Source organism: Camellia sinensis, chromosome 2 (genome assembly GCF_055761805.1).
Source record: "Camellia sinensis isolate YWXY chromosome 2, ASM5576180v1, whole genome shotgun sequence".
Classification (NCBI taxonomy): Eukaryota; Viridiplantae; Streptophyta; class Magnoliopsida; order Ericales; family Theaceae; genus Camellia; species Camellia sinensis.
In genome coordinates, this window is record NC_138962.1 from 227,732,494 (window position 1) to 227,755,205 (window position 22,712).

The window sequence follows — 22,712 nt, forward strand, 5'->3', positions numbered from 1 at the left end:
TGGTAATAAATTCCAATTTGAACAATAAATTAAGTCAATTGGTAAGGGGATTAAGGAAAATAGTAGTAATATGCCACTTTTCATATTTGTACTTGGGGCCTCACCATCCAATAGAACCTTTCATGCCCATGAAAGAATTTTGTAATTGGTCCCTTGCTATGCACTAGGGATACATGAGGCTATATATAAGTTATCTGGACATTCTTTGTAACACTAGATATATAGTCCTTTAGTTTTTTCTTTTTTTCTTTTTTCTTTTTTCTCTCTAATTATATGGAATTAAAAAAAAGAATTGGTGTTTGGTGCATGGACCCAAATCCCATGGTGCACTGGTCAAACATGTGGGACAGGCTAATCTTAAAGCCATCTTGGCTGTCTCTCAAATATTACTAATAAACTTTATGCTTGGGGAAGGTTAAAAGTTTAATGCAAAGAAGGGTTGGCAAATTACTTTTGGTTGTTCTAACTAAGCTTTTATTTATTTTTATTTTTTTGAACCAAGAAAAAGGAGGTTCTGTGAGGGCATCACGACCTCCGCAGGCCTAGGCCCCGGGGTAGCCGGTTGCCGGCCTGATTTAACCCAACCCATAAGAAGGGGCCTACCACCAAGGCACCAGTGGAGCTCATCAATCACCCCAGCCCTGACCCAGTGCGATCGGAGTACAGCGCGAGGTCTTAGGAAAGAGCCCTTGGAAAATCTAGGATTTTTGCGCCCCCCAGGAGTCGAACTTGACCCAAGCCTGTGGAAAGGCAATGCCTTCACCACTGAGCAACCACCCTCAGTGGTAACCAAGCTTTTATTTACTTACTCCATCCTTGACCTTAGATCCCTAATTATCAATTTTGTTACATATGTTCAGTTCCTGTTCAGATTTTTAATTATCAATTTTGTTATATGTTTTGTCCCCAAATGAGACAGATTTTGATTTTATCATTCCAATCCAAAGTTAAAAGTTTGTAGGAACTAATAATCAAGCCCATGCTCAACAAGATATTGCAATGTGCATGAACATGTCCATATACATTTTTGATTAAATGCATGCATGCCGATAGATCTACCTAATCTTACAATATGATAGGGGGGTTCTTAACAATCCTTTTGTTTTGGAGTTACAGAGCTGCAAGGCTGCCACTTTTGGTGCCAACATGTTTCAACCCAATTTTTCATTATTGGAGGCAAATCCATGTATGTACCAAGGATATATAAAATAAGAACCACTGTGTTACAAATAAAGAAACAAAAGATATCAACTTTACATAAACATAAATAGATAAAAATGTAAGAAGATATCATTAATAGGTGAATTTATTGTTTAATAGGTCCTATAATAATTAATGGTATTTTTCATCAAATATTATTAAAAAAATATCACTAATTATTAATTTCAACAATAATTTGAAAATTTTATCATAAAAAAGATCACTAATTATAAGTTTTAGCGACAGTTTAAAAAAATTATAATAAAAAAACGTTATTAATTTTCAACCTTTAGTGACAATTTTAAAAATTCATTATAAAAAAGTTACTAATTGTAAGTTTTAACGACAATTTATAAAAGTTGTGACAAAAAAAGTTACTAATTGTCAATTTTTAGCTACATATGCAAAAAATTGTCACAAAAAATATTTTTTACGATGATTTTACTAACACTTATTTTCAATAGAACTTGATGAGAATTAAATCCAACTATTGGGACCTATTGGTAGCTTACCATTGCCAATAAGTTTTAATAGTTGGACTTAATTCTCAAAAATCGTCGCTAAAAGTAATTTTTTGTAATATTTTTTGCACATGTCGCTAAAAGTTGACAATTAGTAATTTTTTTTTTGTCACGGTTTTTATAAATTGTCACTAAAACTTACAATTAGTGATATTTTTCTGTGACGAATTTTTTAACCTGTTGCTAAAAGTTGAAAATTAGTGATTTTTTTTGTGAAGATTTTTTTAAACTATTGCCAAAACTTATAATAAGACATTTTTTGCGATAAATTTTTTCAAATTGCAACTGAAAATTGCGTTTTTAATAATATTTGATGCAAAATATCATTAATTATCATTAGACTTATTAGACAATAAATACACATATTAAGACCTACATATAAGTCCCCCTATTGATAATTTACCCAAAAATTCATATGATTTGTCAATGGACTCACTTCCAAAAATATCTTGTTTATTTATGTTATCTCTGATTTATTTATGTATTCTTAAACTTATTTCAGGTAAGGACCTTTAGACTATATTTAGGTTATGAATTTTGATAAGGATTTTAAAAAGGAAATATAAAATGTGAGCAAAATGTGAAAAATATATCAATTAAATTTTTTATATTTCTCTTTTCATTTTTTAATCACTATTAAAATGGGCAAAACACCAATAAATCCTAAATTTTAATTTGTTAAATCATTTGGTCCTGTCTTTTATTTTGTAGACTAATAAGTCCTATTTGAATGTTAAAAGCTCACTATAGGCCTTTTTTAGATTTTTCTCCTTTCCGAAAATTAGCAATATCAACTACATTATCAAAACATCATCAAACGTCATCAAACATCAGCAACGTTCTGTTCATATTTTTTTATCAAAATAAACATCACAACGTCATCAAATATCAGCAACGTTCTGTTCATATGTTTTTATCAAAACAAACATCATCAACATCATCAAACATCAGCAACGTTTTGTTCATATCAAAACATCATCAACGTCATCAAACATCAATGTTATGTTATATTGTATAAACATCAAGCAATTTAACATCAACAACATTCTATTCATATGTTTTTATCAAAACAAACATCAGCAACGTTCTATTCATATCAAAACATTATCAACGTCATCAAACATCAATATTCAGTTATATTGAAATTGCTTGATATTTATACAATATAATAAACAAAGATACCATACCAAACATAAAAAGGACTAAATGGTTTACAAAAAAACACTTAAGATTAAATAGAGCAACATTTCACAATATGAGATTTATGAGTAATTTTTTCTATTAAAATTCATAATCCAAAGACAGAGTTGAAAAAAAATATCTCTATATGTTTGTACCTACAAAAGATTCTAATGTGCCCTACTCCAAGTTACTTTTGCCACTAAGATTATTTTTTTGGTGCATGCAAGGAATTTTTTTGAAATCTAGTAGTGAAGGTTGTGTTTGAATTTTGGAATTGTATATGAAATTTTTCTGAAAAGTAGTGCAAGAAGCTATTTTTTGGGTTTTTTTTTTGGGGGGCTGGTCTAGGAAAATAAGAAGAAAAATCAATGGTTCGGTTATTACATGGATGAGCACATGCAAAATGCCGTAGTCTATTGGGCCAGCTAAGAAAATGGATTAAACTAAGAAAACAACTAAATTATGCGTTTCGCAAAAACATCTACATTGGGACCCCTTTTAATTGGGCCTGAACTATATCAGCCCACAAAGAGTAACTTCAATTGTTTTGGACCTAGGCCTAGTTTTTTTAAGCCTAAATCCTCTGGGCTAAAAAGCCCATATATCCTTACAAGTCATCAAAACCCTAAAATGTTCCAGCCTGTATAAGTATAAAATGCGCATTTCTTATTACGAAAGGGCTTCGATAGTCGCTGATTAGAGAGAGAGAGAGAGAATGCAGATCTTCGTGAAAACCCTAACGGGGAAGACGATCACACTCGAGGTCGAATCGAGTGACACCATTGACAATGTCAAGGCTAAGATTCAAGACAAGGAAGGTATTTTCTTGAAGTTTCTGATCCGATTCTAGCATCTGATTTAACAAGTTAGGGTTTTTTCTTCTTTAATTTTCTTTTTGTACCCCATTTATTAATGAATCAAATATCGTTCAACAACTTGTTAGGTATTCCACCGGATCAGCAGCGATTGATCTTCGCCGGAAAACAGCTTGAAGATGGCCGTACTCTCGCCGACTATAATATCCAGAAAGGTATGTCATATATATACACACGTGTGTTGAGAGGGGGAGAGATGTATCTATTTGAGTCTATGATTAATTAATTTGTTTCATATGAATTTTTTGTGTAGAGTCGACTCTGCATCTGGTTCTGAGGCTTCGTGGTGGGATTATTGAGCCGTCCTTGATGGCGTTGGCCCGAAAGTACAACCAGGACAAGATGATTTGCCGAAAGTAAGTTTTAGTTATTTATTTTTATATACCAATCATTTGTATACTAGTTATTTTATATAACATTGTTTTTAGGTCATTTACAAAACTCTGCTGTATTTGAAATTGGATTAACTTGTTTGCATCACTTTCAAAATTGATTCTGAAGGCGGCCAGGGCTTCATGTTAATTCAATTAAGATGTTGTATATGTCTATTACTTTGCTTTGTCTGCTCAATTTTTCCCAATTGTAGTCTTTAAACTTTCAAGGCAATCAGATTTAATTGTTAATGCTAAAGATTGATTGACCAAGGTTAAAATTAAGTAATAATGACATCTCCAAAACTTACTCAAATCTTTGGCTCAAACTTGTATCTCCAACCCGTGACTCAACCCTATATCATATTTAAATTTGGGTAAAATAAAAGGCTTATATGGTTTAGTTTTCAAATCTATTTTTGAGACCTCAAAATCCGAAATTTGTTTGGTTTACAATTTTCTTAAAACTTTTTTCAACCACTTTTTCTCTCTCTTCTCCCTTTCTCTCACATTCTAGACATCAATCAATCATTTTTTTTTCTCACCCATCTATTCAACTTAAATTTTTTTTTTTAAAAAAAAAAATTACAAATAATCCCAAACTACAAAACTATTCTCATAACATACTACCAGACAAATTTTTAAATTTTGAAAACTTTCAAAAACTTATATTCAAAACCAAACCAAACAGGCCCAAAGATTTTACTCAAATTTATGCTTAAATATGAGTTTGTGCATTGGGGTGTTTCATATATAAAATAAAGCATTGAATTTTTACTCAGAGAAAAATATTTGAGCAAGAGCTGGAGATGGTCTTACACTCCTTTACGCAAACTTGTACTAAATTGAGATTTACTCAAATCAAGGGAGACCCATTTCCTTTACTCAAATTTCTATCTAATCCAAACTTGACACTGGGTCACTTTTACCCAAACTTTCCATTGTTCTCCTTTACTCCAACCCATAGCTTCAACCCAAACTTGACACTTATACTCAAATTTGAGTTGAGTGAGCTACTAGCTCCCACATTTTTTTCTTTGGACCCCTGCTTAAATATGATGAAATCACTGTTTTTTTAGCACTTGGTGGTTGTTTGGGATGTGGGTTTGGGACTAATTTAGCCAATAAAGACAAAACAATCTATTTTCGCTAATAAGACAAAATGTCATATTTAAACCATAATCATTTCATTTTTTCTCTCACAATCATCAAATCGGTTACAAAAAAAAGCCAATCATTATCCCAAACCAGTGTTTTTAAAGGCTCAAGGCGCACTAAGGCGCCGAAGGTCTCTTGGAGCCTAGGTGCAAGACGCAAGGCGAGGCGCGGGCTTTATTGAAGTAAGGCGCACAGTATTCGTAAAAAATCGAAAAATTAATATAGACTAATCATTCATAGTAGTAAGACAATTTTTTAAAAAAATAAAAAGTAATCAAGATTCAAGACAAAATATAGAATAATTCTCAAAGCCATGAAAGAGCATATTACATAACATTCTAATTTTCAAAGATCAAATAATCCACATGCAATTAAATAAAAACATAAACACTAAACATTCAAAACATAAATATCCAACAAATATTAATATATGTCTTAACACTTAAAAACATCAATATCAAAAGAAAGGGTAGGTTAGGTCGGTGTCAGTCAATCATCATCCTCAACATCAATGGCAAGCAAACTATCATCTTCTTCTCCATCAGTTGATTTGTATCCCTCAACATCTTCCTCCTCTGTGTCATCTGAGCCCGCTTCCTCTTCATTTATTAATTGAAGTGGAGTCAATATTGATGATTTAGATATCATCGGTTGTGCCTTTGAGCGTGAACTTGTTGCTTTACTTGCATGGCTACTTTCTTCTACTCCAGAAGCTCTAGCAACAGTGGCCCACGTCAAGCCATCATCATCATCATCAAACACAGGTTCATTATCTTCATCTAATTCTTCATCCATCATCCCAAGCAACCACTCATTACTTTCATCAATATTTTGCAAAGATATGGGATCAAGAGTGTTGCGCATGTCATACCTAAATCTCAATGTTCTATTGTATTTGACATACACTAAATCATTGAGACGTTGTTCCAATCTATTTCTTTTCTTGCTATGAAGCTGCAAGTATTAAAAAGATATTAAATTCTATATAATGAGAATAAAAAATATTTGAATTGAACAAAAAATTAGTTAGAATGTTAAATACTCACATGTTCGAATACACTCCAATTTCGTTCACAACCTGATGAATTACATGTTAGGCTAAGGACTTTTATGACAAAAATTTGCAAGTTTGGAGTATAAGAACCATATGATGTTCACCAATCAGCTGCGATAATCCACTAGTTAGAAATAATTGTTACCAAGTATTAAGTTTTACTAAAAGTATTACTAAAAATAAACTCTCTGAGTCTATAATATATTACCTGGTGCTCTTGTATTTCTTTGCCTAATCGCAACAGCCTTGCTAAAAAGGCTCTCAGCCTTCATATAAATACTCATCTCATTAGTGATCAAATCTTGAACACTGACATCCGGAACCAACCTTTGCATGCATTCATAAAACCCATTCATCACTTCATGATCTCTTTGCACCTCTAACGCTTTTGGGTAAAAGAATTCTGGGTTAAGAAAATGCGTAGCTGCATGTAAAGGTCGATGCAATTGGACATCCCATCTTTTGTCAATGATTTCGAAGATTTCATTATACTTCTCTTCTTTATGATCAAATGAACTTGCAATGCATTCTTTTGCCCTATCCATTGCCTCATAAATGTATCCCATGAGAGGTTTCTTCTCGGTATCAACCAATCTAAGCACTTTGACAAGAGGACCCGAGACCTTAAGGGCAAACACAACAGTATTCCAAAATGAAGGCATCAACAAAGTCTGTGCCATTCTTTTACCTAGTGGCTCCTTTGCCCATTTGCGTGAGGTCCAGTCTTCGGTGGTGACCATCTTTCTCAAATTGTTTTTTTGTTGATGCATCCTAGACAAAGTCAAAAAAGCGGTTGCAAATCTAATTTTTGCAGGCTTGATCAAATTCTTCAAATTTGTATAGCGCCTCATCATGTTTAGCAACGTAGGCCGATTGTAAATGTAGCCATGTACTGCAATACCCCTTTCAAAATGTCTTTTTCAGTCTAGGTATCTTGAAAATGTCATCTAACATCAAGTCCAAACAATGAGCAGCACATGGTGTCCAATACAAGTGTTCGTACTTAGCTTCCAAAAACCTCCCTATAATGTAACAATAATGAAGAATTATTATTTTCAAGTTTTTAAATTTTAAATACAAAACAATGAGTAAACAATTTTGATGTAAGGAATGAGGAAATATTCTTACCCGCCAACACATTAGCTGCAGCGCTATCAGTGATAACTTGCACCACATTCTCTTTTCCAACTTTCTCCACAAACTTGTCTAGTAATTTAAATAGCTTTTGCCCATCCTTTGAATAACTAGAAGCATCAACCGACTCAACAAACATGGTTCCTCTTGGACAATTAACTAAGAAGTTAATCAATGCCCTTCCTCTCGTATCAGTCCAACCATCAGCCATTATGGAACACCCGTATTTTACACAATCCTCTTTATGATACTTCATCAAATCTTTAGTATGTTTCACTTCTTTTTTGAGTTGGGTAACCCGCACTTCATGGTAAGTCAGCGGCTTCATATCAGGACCATATTGGCCAATGGTTTCAATCATTGGTCCAAAACTCTCATAATTTACTGCATTGAAAGGGATACCAGCATCATACATCCACCTTGCAAATCTTTGCAGTGCCCGAGCTCTCATTTCTTTTTTGTAAGGGTCATTTGCATCAATTTTTGTTTGTTTCCCTTTTGCTTGGTCTCTTCGATTTTTCACCACTGATTCAGGATTGGGTGTGAAGTAAACATCCATAGGCCCTTTTCTCTTTGGCATTTTTGATTTGGATTTAGATTTGGATTTGGATGAACCTTGGCTACTACTTGTCAACTTGCGGTGTTGATTAACATTGATTTCAACATCTTCATCTTCATCTTCATCTTCATCTTCATCTTCATCTTCCATGTCCATGTCATCAAAATCAGGCAACATGCTCATTTCTTCTTTTTGTGTCTTTTTTTTGGACATGAACTCTCTAATCTCTTCTCTTACATGAGGACACTTCGGGCAAGCAGTAACATTCCTATAACCTCCCGCAAGGTGTTGTTTCACCCGATAAACACCCCAATTTGATACTTTACCACAAAAATTACACTCATACTTGTTTAAATTATTCTCCTTCACCAAATGGGCATATTGCCACGCCAGATCTTTTCTATTACTTTCCGATGTCATTTTCTACTTAGTACTTACTACACAACACAAAAAATAAATAACAGAAAAACAATTTCAGTATAATGAATGTAATGTATGTTATGTGATGAATTAATTAATGTATGTAATGTATGAATCAATTTTTTATTTTTTTAATTAATGATGAATTAATTAATTAATGTACATTTCATTCCATTACATTCATTCCTATGTTACATTATTTTTTCAAGAAAAAACTTTGACCATTTTATTAATTCATCACATTAATAAATTGATTTACTTATGAATCAATTTATCAATTAATTAATCAATCAATTTTCTATTTTTTTAATCACAACACAATAAATTGATTAATTGATAAATTGATTAATCTTTATTAATCAATTAAATTCTTATTAATCACATTAATCACAACACATACAACACATTAAATTCTTATTAATCACAACACATTAATCTTTTCTAATTAATTAATCAATTTTCTATTTTTTTAATTAACTTATGAATCAATTTATGAATTAATTAATGTTATGATTCAATGTATATAATGTAATGAATGTATGAATTAATTAACTTATGAATCAATTTTCTATTTTTTTAATTAATGATCAATTAATTAATTTCAGTATAATGATGAATCAATTTCAATATAATCATAATGAATGTAATGTAATGTAATGTATCTATTTTTCTTATTTATGTATGTATGAATTAATTTATTTATTTATGTAATAATCATAATGAATGTAATAATCATTAATGAAAAAAAAAATAAAGAAAAAGAAAGTCGAAAGAAGAAGAAAAAATTAATAATTGAAAAGAAGAAAAGGAATGGCCTGAACTGAAGGGAAAAAATAGACTCAAATAATTGAAAAAAAAAAGAAGAGGAAAAAAAAAAGAAGAGAGGACTGAACTGAAAGTCGAAGGAAAAAAAAGAAAAGGAAAAAATATATATATATGAAAGTCGAACGACCAGTGTTGAAGACGAAGAAGAAGGAGAAGGGGAGAGAGAGTCGAACCTGCGAAGCCGAAGTCAATCCAGTGTCGCAGTCGAAGTCCAGCTCTTGTGTCGCAGTCGTAGTCGCAGACCAAGTCCAGCTCCAGCAGCTCGAAGTCGATTGTGAGGCGAAAGAGGGAGAGACGACTTCGATTAGGGTTAATCTGAGTCCTATTTGGCTCATATGGTACATGAGTTCTGATCCTCTGTGATTACGAGCCATTCGAAAGGTTCATCTGAGTCGCATCTGAGTCGTTAGATCAGATCTACAGATTAAACGCTCAGTCGCGCCTAGGCGAGGGCCTTGCGCCTCTCTCGCCTTGCTAAAGTCGCGGCTAAGGCGCTCGCTTGGCTCAAGCCGCCTTGCCTGGTACCTGTACAGGCGCAGATGGTGCGCCTCGACTCGCCTTGCGCCTAGGCGCGACTTTGACAACACTGTCCCAAGCACAACTTTTTTAACTAGCCTCAAATAGCCAAATAGTAAAAAAAATCAAGCTAAAAAAGCTCATCCCAAACGATGTCTATTTTACCCTCATTTCTAATCTTTGAAATCCTAATTCTAGCTACAAACTCCACCTCCAATGTCTAACATAGGCACCCTTGATAACCCACCAACTCTTAGCCCTTTTATCACTCTCCCCGTTACTGTCTTCTTCCCTTCTTATCCTTCTTCCCTGCTTGCAAATTCTCTCCTCCATGATTTCTCTCTCGCTCTCCCTCTATAGAGTTTCAGTGAATGAGTGAGAGGAGGTGGTGGGGGATGTCAAGGGAGTAAAAGTGGCGGGGAGTAGGGACTGGGGAGTGTCAAGGGTGGTGGTTGTGTTGGAGAGGGGCGAAGGGCTGGTGGTTTTAGCCACAGGTGTTGAGTGGTGGTTATGGTGGTGTGGAATTAGGGTTTGAAAGGTTAGGAATTGGGATAAAATTGGAATTTAATAGTTTCATAACAATTGAAGCTTACATGTAACCCAAAAGCATCACAGAATAAACTTAAACTGCAGTATTTCACTAACATACACATATTTTGGATACATTAGATAGAGAGAGGAGATATGAATTGGGAGAAATCCTTGAGTTCACCAGGAACCTTGGGGTGGTAGCCCTAGATCTGGTTCAAAAATCTTTCCACTCGTTGATTCCAACATATTTTCGCATTTTGTTTCCCCCAAATCTAGTGAGACTTAAATGTTGACTCAAACTTTTGATGTCTCAAATTTACAATCATACTATTGCTAAAGCTTTTACTCAAATTTTTTGCTGAAATATGATTTGTCCATTGTAGTGCCTCATATGTAAACTAAAGATTTACTCAAACTTATACTAAATTGAGTTCAACTAAATCAAGGGAGATCCATCTCTTTTACTCAAATTTGAGTTGAGTTCTATTAATAGCCCCCACCTATTTTCTTTCGAACAACCCCCCCCCCCCCCCCCCCCCCCAACAGCAACCAATTAATTTGAAATTATTATTTTTTCTTTGAACACTCACCTTAATCCCAATTCTACTCTCATATCTAATCTTTGAAATTCTAACCCCAGCAACAAACTCCACCTCTAGTTGATGAGACATGCACCTTTGACAGCCCACCCCCACTAACCCCTAGCTGATTCTATCACTCCCCTACTGTCAAGTGTCCTTCCCTTCTTTTCTCTGCCTGCAAAAACTCTCTGCCCCTCTCTCTTTCACAATTTCTCCCTTCCCCTCTATAGAGGATTGGTGTGGGAGTCAGAGGAGGGGGTGGGGGCTGTAGGCGGAGGTAAGGTTGGAGTGTGTGTGTGTGTGTGGTGGGGGGGGAGGGGGGGGGGGGAGTAGTGAACGGCTGGTGTTGTCGGTCGAAGGTGTTGAGTGGTAGTTGGGGAGGTGTAGGGTTAGGGTTTAAAATGCTAGAAATGGGGATATTATTGAAATTTAATGATCAGAGTAAAATTGAAATAAAAAAAATTATGAAAAGGTAGGGTTCAAAGAAAGTTGGGTGCTATTGACAACACTTTTTGAGTTTATCTATTAGAGTGCTTCATATCAAATGAAGCTACTTATTCAACCTTCTATATATACATTTGATACATATCATATTTACGTATCTTGAATTTATATTCATATACATAGTAAATATATAAAATAAAATATTTTTTTCCATATATTGGTTGTGTTCGTGTCCTAACTTTCTGAGAATAGTTGTGGACCTTGTCTGTGTACAATAATTTCAATGTGTCATTCACAAGATCAAATCCATAATATTGGAGACTTCACCAAGACTTTGGTGACACTTCTTGAACCATTTGAACATGTCCTATTTGATTAATCTCTTCATAATAACAATGGTTTGTATTTATTAGAGCATAACTTACACACTTTAAATATGTTTTGAAACATCTATCATATAAATACGTCATATGTGTGTATTACAATGTTCTAAATTGTTTTGCATTCTTTAGAATGTAATTGTTACGCTAATGATATTTTGATGTTTAAGTTACGAAATATATGGCTTTTTAATGTAAGTAGTGTTGAGTTGCATATGTTTCATTATCTTCGAATAAATTAATCATATGTGACATAATAAATTTGTGAAAATATAAGATTTTACTGTGTCCCAAGTATCGTGCCTCACATATTTAGAAAATCAATGTGTTAGCGTGTCCATGTCGAGTCGTGCATTGCGTTTTTGTGCTACTTGGATGTAACCCAAAAGTATCACATAATAAACATAAACTGCAGTGTATATAGTTCACTGACATACATATATTTTGGATACATTGGATTTTGAGAGAAGATATGAAATGGGAGAAATCCTTGAGTTCACCAGGAGCTTTGGGGAAGCTCTAGAACTTCTTTGAGCCTTGATGAATTGGAAGTTCATAACTGCTCTATATTTTCATTAATTTGAGGCCAAACTTGGTGTCTATGTGTACTTCAAATGTAGTAGCCACCACATTGACTTTTGGCTTTTGACGTTTGATTTTAGGAGGGTACATTCTTTGTAGTAATGACAATTTTTGTTTCTGATTAACCAATTAGTTGACATGTTTCAGGTGCTACGCTCGCCTGCATCCACGTGCCGTTAACTGCAGGAAGAAAAAGTGTGGACACAGCAACCAGGTGCTTGTACTGCCTTTATTTCATTTTGATTTTGACTTGTACCATTGTTTGTTTGTCAATCAAGATTGATTCCTCTCTCGTTAGACCTTGTATGCTAATTAGTTTTGGTATTTGAAATGCAGTTGAGGCCAAAGAAGAAGATCAAGTAGATATCTGATTTGATGGTTCTATCAGCTAGTTGTAGTTTGATGTGCCCTGTGTCAACTTCATTGCTAGTAGGGATTTATAGTTTTGGAACTCATGTCAGATTGTACTGGCTACAATGGACCACAACTATTTTTTGTTTCTTAAGAAGTTTTAATTTATGTAATTCTTGTCATTTAGATTGCACTTTAGTTTTTTTGTGGTTCAACCAAGGGGCATATTGTTGTCGTCATTTCATTTTAACCCGAAAGTAAATTACACATTATATGCTTTAGCTTGGAAAATTTAGGTTGCATCTAGTTAATTTACATATTGGATTATGTTTTTTGAAGATTTAGGTTATTTACCATCCGTGAGGGCTAATAAATTTGGGGTTTAAAGTCAATTTGGTTGATGGGTATTATTTTTTTACAATTGTTTTTCCGCAAGTTTGATATCATTAAGGTACGATGTGGTGGTTAATATTTGGCAGATGGGAATGTCAAGCCTCAGATGCTTGGCTGAAGCACATTCTAGAATGTTTTAATCGCTATGTATTGTTGTTTAGAAGTTTAAGATGTATACATTTCCACTTTCGGTGAGATGCTTCTATTGTGACACACAGATTGGGCTTGAGATGCGCATTACCGACTGCTCTAATTGACTCGTGAGAATGCTGTTGCAATGAGCAAATAATAGGTATTTCTACATTGCAACAATGTCCCCAAGAAGTAGAATTGTAAATAAATCGAGTTATTTATGAATAATTCAAACTTGGCTCGTTTAAAGTTTTTATTTAAACTAGACTCGTTTATTAAATGAACGAGCTTGAGTTTTATTTTTAGGCTCGTTTATTAATCGAGCAGACGATTAGCTCTAAGCTCGGTCTAACAAGACAATGATAAATAAATTAATATTTATTTTTATAATATATTAAATAATTTTTTAATAATTGCTTTTATTTTTTATTTATGTTTGGTATGTGTGAATTTATGTATTTGATTGATGAAATTTATTATCAATATAAGTATTATCATATATTTTATTTATAATTTTGTATTTTTTTTATCTCAAATAAATTAATTTTTTTCTTCAAAGTCGAGTTCGAACTCGGTTTGTTTATGTAATCGGGTGAGCTCAAGCCGAGTTCGGGTTAAACAACTATTTAATGAGTTGAGTTCGAATTTAATTTTTTAAGTTCGATTAGAGCTCAGCTAATTCTTAATAAACAAATTTAAACATTTAAAAGTTTGACTTGGCTCATTGCAAACTTGCACTCTCAAACTTGTCTAGGCTAGGGTGCAGGATCTGGGGATCCTTCTTGGGTCGGTGCCTTAGTTGTGGGATGTAATAAACAAATTTAAACATTTAAAAGTTTGACTTGGCTCATTGCAAACTTGCACTCTCAAACTTGTCTAGGCTAGGGTGCAGGATCTGGGGATCCTTCTTGGGTCGGTGCCTAGTTGTGGGATGTTTGTTCCATTGTATGGATCTTCGTGGTCAATTTTGTGAGTGAATTCTCGAACCGCAACAAAACTAGCTAGTTCAATATGTGATTCTGACTCGTGTGAATTGGTGTGTCAAACCTACAGTCATTTTTATTGACTTGTGTTTATGTCGACATGGCCTGATGAAAATGAAGCGGCATATTATTAGGATGGCAGCTGGGTTATAGAGATGGAGGATTAGACTTCTCACTACAATTATTTATTTTCCTTTCTATTTTCATTTAGACGAGTGATCTTAACCTTCTCTTTTGTTTTCTCATTTAGTTAATCAAACCTACCGTAAAACAAAATGAGCTTCTCTATCATATAAACAGATTAAATTTAAACACATTTTAAAATTTGTTATGTTTTGACTTGTTTTTAAATCAAAAATTTGAACAAATTATTATTTAGTTGAATAAACGTATATACATATTACAAAAAAAAAATCTAATTATTTAGACTCGACTCTGATTCGATTCACTAAAAAACCCGTTCAAGATCAGGTTGGTACATAAACAAACTTAGTTTAAAAAACATGATAATTTTAATTTTTCATAAAATATTATATTCCAAGGGTAATAAAATTCTTGTTGACATTTTTCTTTTTCTTTTTCTTTTTCTTTTTTACTTTTTGAGAACAGAAATTCTTGTTGACATTAATTACTAACATGATGAGCAAAGCATTACCTGGATTAAAGGTTTTTTTGTTGACAAAAAAGTGAAAACTTGAATTGTCAAATTAGAGGGTAAGGATTGAGTGTGCGTGACGACCTAATTAAATTTTCAAAAGAGAACAAAAGCTAAACTAACTTGATTTGCTTTGCTTGATTGCATTCTCATAGTCGTTTTTGTTTTAGCTTTCTATCTTTTCTACGTGGGTTTTTCTTAGTAAGAGTATCTTCTTTCTCGATTTAAGGCACCAAATTGACTAGTTGAGACATAAAAGACATGCACTAAAGAAAGGTTGCTTACCCATAATTCCTACTTTTCAACTACTCCTTTCCCACCTCTCTTTTTCTCAAAGTTTGAGAGAGAGAGAGAGAGAGAGAGAGAGAGAGAGAGGCACGTGACTAGGCTGAGGCTTGACAAATAATAGAGACAAAGTCAAGTAATCATTTTTTCTTTTTTGTTCTAATTTTAGAATAATGCTTGGGACCCCTTTTGGGGGTCACCCCCTTTGCCACGTGACTGGTGATGATTGGAGGAGCAGGAAAAAAAAGAAAAAGAAAAAGAAAAAGAAAATATAACTAATGAGAGAAAGAGGAGGTCAACGGGGGTGAGAGGAAAAGGGAGGATGAATCATTGTTGCTAATTTTATGATGAAAAATATTTGAGACTCAAAATGAATATAATTTATTGACGTAATTTTATAAAAAAAAATTTATGAATTTTTAATATTATTATTATTATTGAATATACTTAGAACCATATTGATAATTATTATCTAATTAAAAAAACCTTCCATATGGGTCTTTCTTTGAAAAATATAATAGAAAATGAAAATTGGAGTTTGGGAAATAGAGGGGGATTTGACATATTACGTGGTGTCGTTACTTTCTCTTTCAAATGCACAAATTTCCAAGACTGTGTAAAGCGTTGAAATCTGGAGCTAGTGTCGTCCTCTCCATTTGTCACCTCTCTACGGTTTATGCACTGTGCATATTATATATATATATATATATAGAGAGAGAGAGAGAGAGAGAGAGGGTGGAGCATCATGGCAGCACATCTTCCGGGCACTCTCTCACTGTACAGAAATGTTGCATTCAAAACTTGTCCATCGAGAATTCTCTTCATTTTTATTATTATTTTTTTTTTGAATAATGCTTGGGACCCCTTTTGGGGGGTCATCCCTTTGCCACGTGGCAGGGGGTGATTGGTGGAGCAGGAAAAAAAAGAAAAAGAAAAAGAAAAGATAACCAATGAGAGAGAGAGGGAGTCAAAGGGAGTGGGGGAAAAGAGGGATGAATCATTACTCTTTTTTTTTATAAAGTACCGATAAATCTTAAAAAGTAATTTTATAAGCTGTTTGCTCTTTTCATTTTTTATGAATCAAAAAGTTTTAAGTCTTGTTTGTCATCTTTTAAAAAAGTTAAAAGGTCAAAAAAAATTTATTTTATTTAAGTTACATCATCTTATTTAAGTCACATCACTTTTCTATCACACCACTTCAAACTCAATCCATATTTTATCAAAATTTAAAAAATACACTTATTTAAAAGGCAGTGGCTTTGGTACAGTCCAAGATCGGACTGGACCGTGCTGTTGGGCCTATGGGGCCCACCACGAGTCCCATTTTGATAATCCGAACCGTTTAATGTGTAGAACTCGTCGAGTACTATATGCTTGTAAAAAATCACGTTGATCGGATATCGATAGTTATGTGAACAAAACAGTTTTTTATCAACCGTCAATTGTTTCACCGTCAATTTTTTTTATACAAAACTAATTTGATCACATAGCTATTTATATTCGATCAACGTGATTTTTTACAGGCATATAGTACTCGACGAGTTCTACACATTGACGGTTCGAATTATCAAAACGGACCCAAAAAATGGGCCCCATGGGCTGAACTGGATTGGTCTAGTCTTGATCTCAACTTGAGACAAGTTGGACCCTATTCAAAACATCCCAAATAACCTCTTAATTTAGTGTGAATTAGATAAATGGTCAAAATATTAGTTTTTTCATAATGTTAAAATTACTAAACATAACACTTCAAAAAAATTTCTTAGTTTACATTTTCTAAACGTGACAACCCAATGCAACACTAAAAAACAATAATACTCCAATATAATACACTAAAAAAAATTAATGTACTTTTTTTAAATATAACACTCCAATCAATATAACACACAAAGCCTTCTTATTTAAATGTAACACTCTAATGTAACACACTAAAAAAATTTCTTATTGTACTTTTTCCAAATGTAACACTCCAATAATATAATACTAAAAAATTCTTTAATATACTTTTCTCACGTAATAATGTAACATTCTAAAAAATTCCTTAGTATATTTTTTTTCCAAACATAATATTCCAATCAATGTAACATACAAACTCTTTAATATACTTTTCCCAAATATTACACTATAATATAACACACTGAAAAATTTATTAGTGTACTTTTTCTAAACGTAACAACGTCATATTCTAAAAAAACTCATTAGTGTATTTTTTTTTTTTTCAAACGTAATACTCCAATTAATATAACACACAAAAACTCTCTAATGTATTTTTTCTAACATAATACTCTAATGTTACACCAGAAAACAACACTACGGTTCTGTTTGTAAGGATTTTCAAATCCTGATTCTACTCTCACATTAGAACACATCATGTTTGGATAGAGTTTTGAAACTAGTTTTCCACAACAAATACAAAACTCTGTAGAAAACTCTCAGTAAAACATGATTTTCGAAAAAAATAATAATGAAATTTGGCCTAACCGGTCGTCTCACCAAATGTCCCGCCAGACATCCCACTAGTCGTCCGGCCGGTTGACCGGAACAGTGGAGTTTTTTTTGTAATTGATATGTTAATTTTTATATATTCGAAAAAAATATTTTCTGAATTTTTAAAATTTTTTTGTGTGCTTTAATAGAATTTTAAGTTGTATGTTTGGTTATGAGTTGTAAGTTTTGTATCAAATATCAAATGTCACATCAAAAATTTTTCACTCAATTTAAAACTCTTTCACCAAACAAATTTTTCACACTCAAATCATAATTCAAAAACTCACAAACTCAAAATATAATTAATACTCTCAAATCATAATTAGAAAGCTCTACCAAACGCAACCGTAGATTTTCACACTCGACAACTAATACTTTAACAAACAATTCCTCCAAAAAGAATTTTCCACGCCTCACTTTTCCATTCTCATTCCAAAAATAAATTAAAAAATTAGAAAAATGAATCATAAAAAGGCATTCACTTAAAGTCAAAATGGCGCCAAATTAAATAAATACAATTTTCTAAAACAAAAAGAACTAATTGGTTCGTAAGAAAACTTTTAGACTAAATGGATCAACATTCTCTCATATAGGATTTATAGATAATTTTTTCTTTTTTAAAAATAAATTTGATATATTACATTAAAAGAAGAAAATGTCAAAAAATTAAAACTCAATATGCTTTTTATACCTTTCAAGATTTTTTTAATTTATATTTTTCATATATTTTTTAATGCAATTTTTTGACATCTATTGCGATTAACGATAAACTCAATAGAGATATTGGTTTAACAATCCTCATGAAAATTAGAAGGGAAATTACTTATCAATGAGATTATCAAAATATTAATAAAAAATCATTAATTTTTTTTATAATTTTAATTATTAATGTGTATAAATTTACTATTTATGTGTAATTTTTTTAATAAAAAAATTGATGCTTAATTGAAATTCTTTCAAAAATTACATAACTTTAATGTACACGAGGCTATTGCAATTTGCAACAGTATTTCAGGCTGACAATTGTGGTCTCCAACTTGCTCTAGCTTCTACTTTGATTCCATGCATGTCTGCAACAGTTGAAAAAAAAAAAAAAAACTGTTTGTCTCTTGGGGTCTGTGGAAGGGAAGACAATTGACATTTGAGACTTTTCCAAAGTAAGGATTACTGTTAAAGCCATAAAGAATCAATTTACTGTCAACTAGGTGGGAGTAGTTTCGTCTTGTAATTTAGAAATCAGAAATCATACATTTTTTTTAATTTTAGAGTTTTAGATAAAGTTTTAATGATTTGATAACAAATAAATAAATAAAAAAACACAAAATGCAAATATTATATCATTGTGAGACTCACATAACATTAGAGCTTCACAATTAGAACTATCAATCTTTTTTCTTTTAAAATTATAAAAGCACTCCTACTCTATTCAATTTTAACATGGTAAATTATAAATATAATTTTTAAAATTTATTTAAAATAAAAATTATATCTTACTCCTTTAAGTTTTTAATCGCATAATAAATGATCTATTTTATTAATAAATTATCAAGTTAATTAATAATTTTTAATGATATCATAAATATATTTTAATTAATAATTCAAATATTTTATTGTTGTATAGAAGAATGATTAGGAATTTTATTTTATTTTTTTCTAATTTTGTTAATTAAAAAATTATAACAATAAAGTATTTGTAATTTTCAGAATCACAAGCAATAATTTATATTTTAAACAAATTTTACGAAGTGTTTTTGTAATTTATCAATTTCCACAACTCAAATTGGGCATGTTTGTTGCAATTAATGGGTTGTATTGCTTCTTTATTTTGGGATTTCGGGATTTTTTGCTCTTAGATTTTGTTTATAAATTAGTAGTTTTTAGTTTGGATTGAGCCGCAGGAAACAAGTCCAATATGTTAAAAATGGAAAATTATTAAATATTCTCGGAGTATCATTTGTTCATATTTCCTAACTAATCATCATTTAATATCTTTTCATATTCTTCAATCACTCAATACAATACCTACCTTCTCTACTAATCATAATATCATAAAATACCACGTATTCATATTTCGAAATTACTAAAGAATTATCCTTAATCTCACTGTAATGTATCACTTGATAAATTTCATATATTTTTATATCTTTCATATAAGACCCATTATTTTATATGTTAGTCCCACCATAAGACATATAAAAACACCGAGGCTGGTCAAATTTCTCGTAAAATATGTCTATAACTGAACTTCGGGTTAAACTTTAACAATACTAAAATATTTAATGATTCAACAGCTTAATGGCTAGCTGTTAATATTTAGCAATGTTTTGATGGTACAAATGCTAATTGTTATAGTTTTCTCACACAGTACTAAATAAAAATATTATAGGTTGGTCCCACCATAAAAAGTAGGATAAATTATAAATACACCTTCTGAGATTTGTTTAAAGTACAGATTGTCTCCTGTGGTTTGAAAAATTATAAATATCTCTTTGCCTCCGTTTGGGAAATGGGTTAGCTTTTTGGCTTTTTTGGCTATTTTAGTCTAGGCTAAAAAGCTTGGTTTGGGAAGGACTTTTTGGCTTTTTTGACTTTTTTTGTGAGAGAATAGTGTAATGATTATGGGTTAGATGTGATGTTTTGTTTTTTGTAGCTAAAATAGCCTATTTTGTCTTTTGTGGCTAAAATAGCCAAAAAAGCCCGGAAAAGCCCTTCCAAAACGGACCCTTTGTTAATTTTTTTTATTTAACAAAATTAACTAAAAAAATAAAATTTATAATTGCTCTCCTATACAAAATAAAATTATTTAAATTATTAATTAAAACATATTTCTAACATTATTAAAAACTGTTAATTAACTTGATGATTTATTAATAAAAGGGGGGATTTGTTATGAAATTAGAAACCTCAGGGGGTGGAATGTAATTTTTAAAACTACATGGGACGATTCATATTTTAATCAAAATCAGGGGATGTATTTGTAATTTACCCTAAAAAGTATATAAAAAAAAAAAAAAAAAAAGTACTTGTCAAATTTTAGTCATAGTTAAACTTTGTGGCTTTGTTTGGGATGTCCATTGGGGCTAATTTAGTCATATAAGATAAAATAGACTATTTTAATTAAATATGACAAAATATCACATTTAATCTATAATTATTTTAATTTTTTCTCTCACTAAAGTCAAAAAATATATCCCAAGTGAGACTTTTTATCCCTAAATTGAAATAGTCAAAAAGATAAAACGCTAATCCATAATCCAAACGACGGCCGTATCAAATTTGATATAAAAATTAACAATGCTAAAATATAACTCATGCTAAAGTATAGCAAGTGATGGAGAAGCTCTAAGATTCCCAATTGTTTACGAAGTTTGTTAAGTATTTATAAAAGAGTACACAAATTTATCCAAAAAAATAGTAAATTATTTGGATTTATTCATATTATATAAAAGTCAAATATAAACCACACTGTTTTTTCAAGTAAATTTAAAATACTTTTTTAAATGCCCATAATTATTGAAATATAACAGATATAAATCTTATCTCTGTTATGCATTAAAAGTTCCTAGCTAGCCTTCATTACCATGGCTAGAACTGGACCACAAGACCGAGTGGTAGTTGATAAGGAAATCATTATAGAAGGGGTTGGGGACAATGCCGTTGTCATACATACATGACATATCATGTTTGATTGACTAACTCGTTTGGATTATTCAATTGGTTTGTGCCCTCTGGCAAGGGGCATTACTCTAATTATTTCAATTGGTAGGTCACATCTGGCCAGTACTGCAATATGTTTGTTTTTGTTTTTATTTTTGTTTGTCTCAACTTGAATTTAATTTGGTTTCATTACAAGAATTTTGGTTCATATATTCGTGTATTTGGTATGAGATTTTGTTATTATTACATATTGAATAAGAAAAAGACAATTGTTTATTTTTTATTTTTTAAACACACATTGAATCAACATTAATAAATTTAGGTTGGACTCATTGTTTTTATTCTAACGGTTAAAAGAATTCTATAGAAGTATGTTTATTGAGACTTGTAGTTTGATTATTTATATTTCTTACTAGGAAGAATCACAAAAAATTACATGATAACACTTTTTACTATTTTTACCATCTTCAAAACACAAACACACCTTCGAAATCCCTCGAAAATATCTTAAAATCCATTTTACCGCTGTCGAATGTTCTTTACCCGGATTAGAGAGAAACTGACTCACCACACCAACGGCATGAGCAATATCCAGCCTTGTACAAACCATGGTGTATATCAAAGAACCAACTACTGAAGCATAATGAACTTTTAACATCTCTTCTTTGTCTTTATCACTTGTAGGGCATTGATTCGAACTAAGCTTGAAGTGACCCGCAAGTGGACAACCAACCGGCTTCGTTTTATCCATATTGAACATCTCAAGAACTTTCTCAATGTAACTTTCATGAGACAACCAAATCAGCCTCTCTTTGCAATCACGGATAATTTTCATACCAAGTATTTGTTTTGCCGATCCCAAATCTTTCATAGCAAAAGATTTACTCAACTTCAACTTGTTAATCATGGTATAATCTTGACTCACGATTAACATGTCATCAACATAAAGCAAAAGAATAATAAATTTACCATCCGGGAAATTTTTCACAAACACACAATGGTCCGAAGTGGTTTTAGAAAAATCATTATTCATCATGAAAGAGTCAAATTTTTTGTACCATTGCCGCGGGGCTTGCTTGAGACCATATAAACTTTTCTTTAATTTGCAAACAAATTTCTCTTTCCCTTTTTTCACAAAACCTTCTGGTTGCTCTATGTAAATTGCTTCTTCAAGGTCACCATGAAGAGTTGCGGTCTTCACATCAAGTTGCTCAACTTCAAGGTTCATACTTGCAGTCATGCCTAGTACAACCCGAATATAAGGCATCTTCACTACCGGCAAGAAAATCTCGTCAAAGTCAATGCCTTTCTTTTGCCCAAAGCCTTTCACAACAAGACGTGCTTTGTACCTTAGATTCTTGCTATCATTCTTCAATTTGAAAACCCATTTATTTTTCAGAATTTTCCTCCCCTTAGGCAACTTTACTAAATCATAA

The 22,712-nt window shown here is 32.0% G+C and overlaps 1 protein-coding gene across 1 annotated transcript; it reads left to right on the forward strand.

Moving 5' to 3' along the window:
• Positions 1-3,540: 3,540 nt before the first annotated feature.
• Positions 3,541-12,975, forward strand: LOC114271340 (ubiquitin-ribosomal protein eL40 fusion protein). The gene is made up of 5 exons (XM_028212968.2): positions 3,541-3,721; positions 3,847-3,933; positions 4,032-4,134; positions 12,481-12,547; positions 12,670-12,975. Exons 1-5 carry the CDS (start codon positions 3,619-3,621, stop codon positions 12,694-12,696), a joined length of 387 nt encoding a protein of 128 aa, XP_028068769.1. The 5' UTR covers positions 3,541-3,618; the 3' UTR covers positions 12,697-12,975.
• Positions 12,976-22,712: the final 9,737 nt, after the last annotated feature.

What these genes read in the sequence shown, in the direction of transcription:
- LOC114271340 (XM_028212968.2), top strand. Translation starts at nt 3,619, where the DNA reads ATGCAGATCTTCGTGAAAACCCTAACGGGGAAGACGATCACACTCGAG. An exon ending in CGACTATAATATCCAGAAAG is followed by an intron (nt 3,934 to 4,031) that starts GTATGTCATATA and finishes TTTTTTGTGTAG; the next exon opens with AGTCGACTCTGCATCTGGTT. An exon ending in GACAAGATGATTTGCCGAAA is followed by an intron (nt 4,135 to 12,480) that starts GTAAGTTTTAGT and finishes GACATGTTTCAG; the next exon opens with GTGCTACGCTCGCCTGCATC.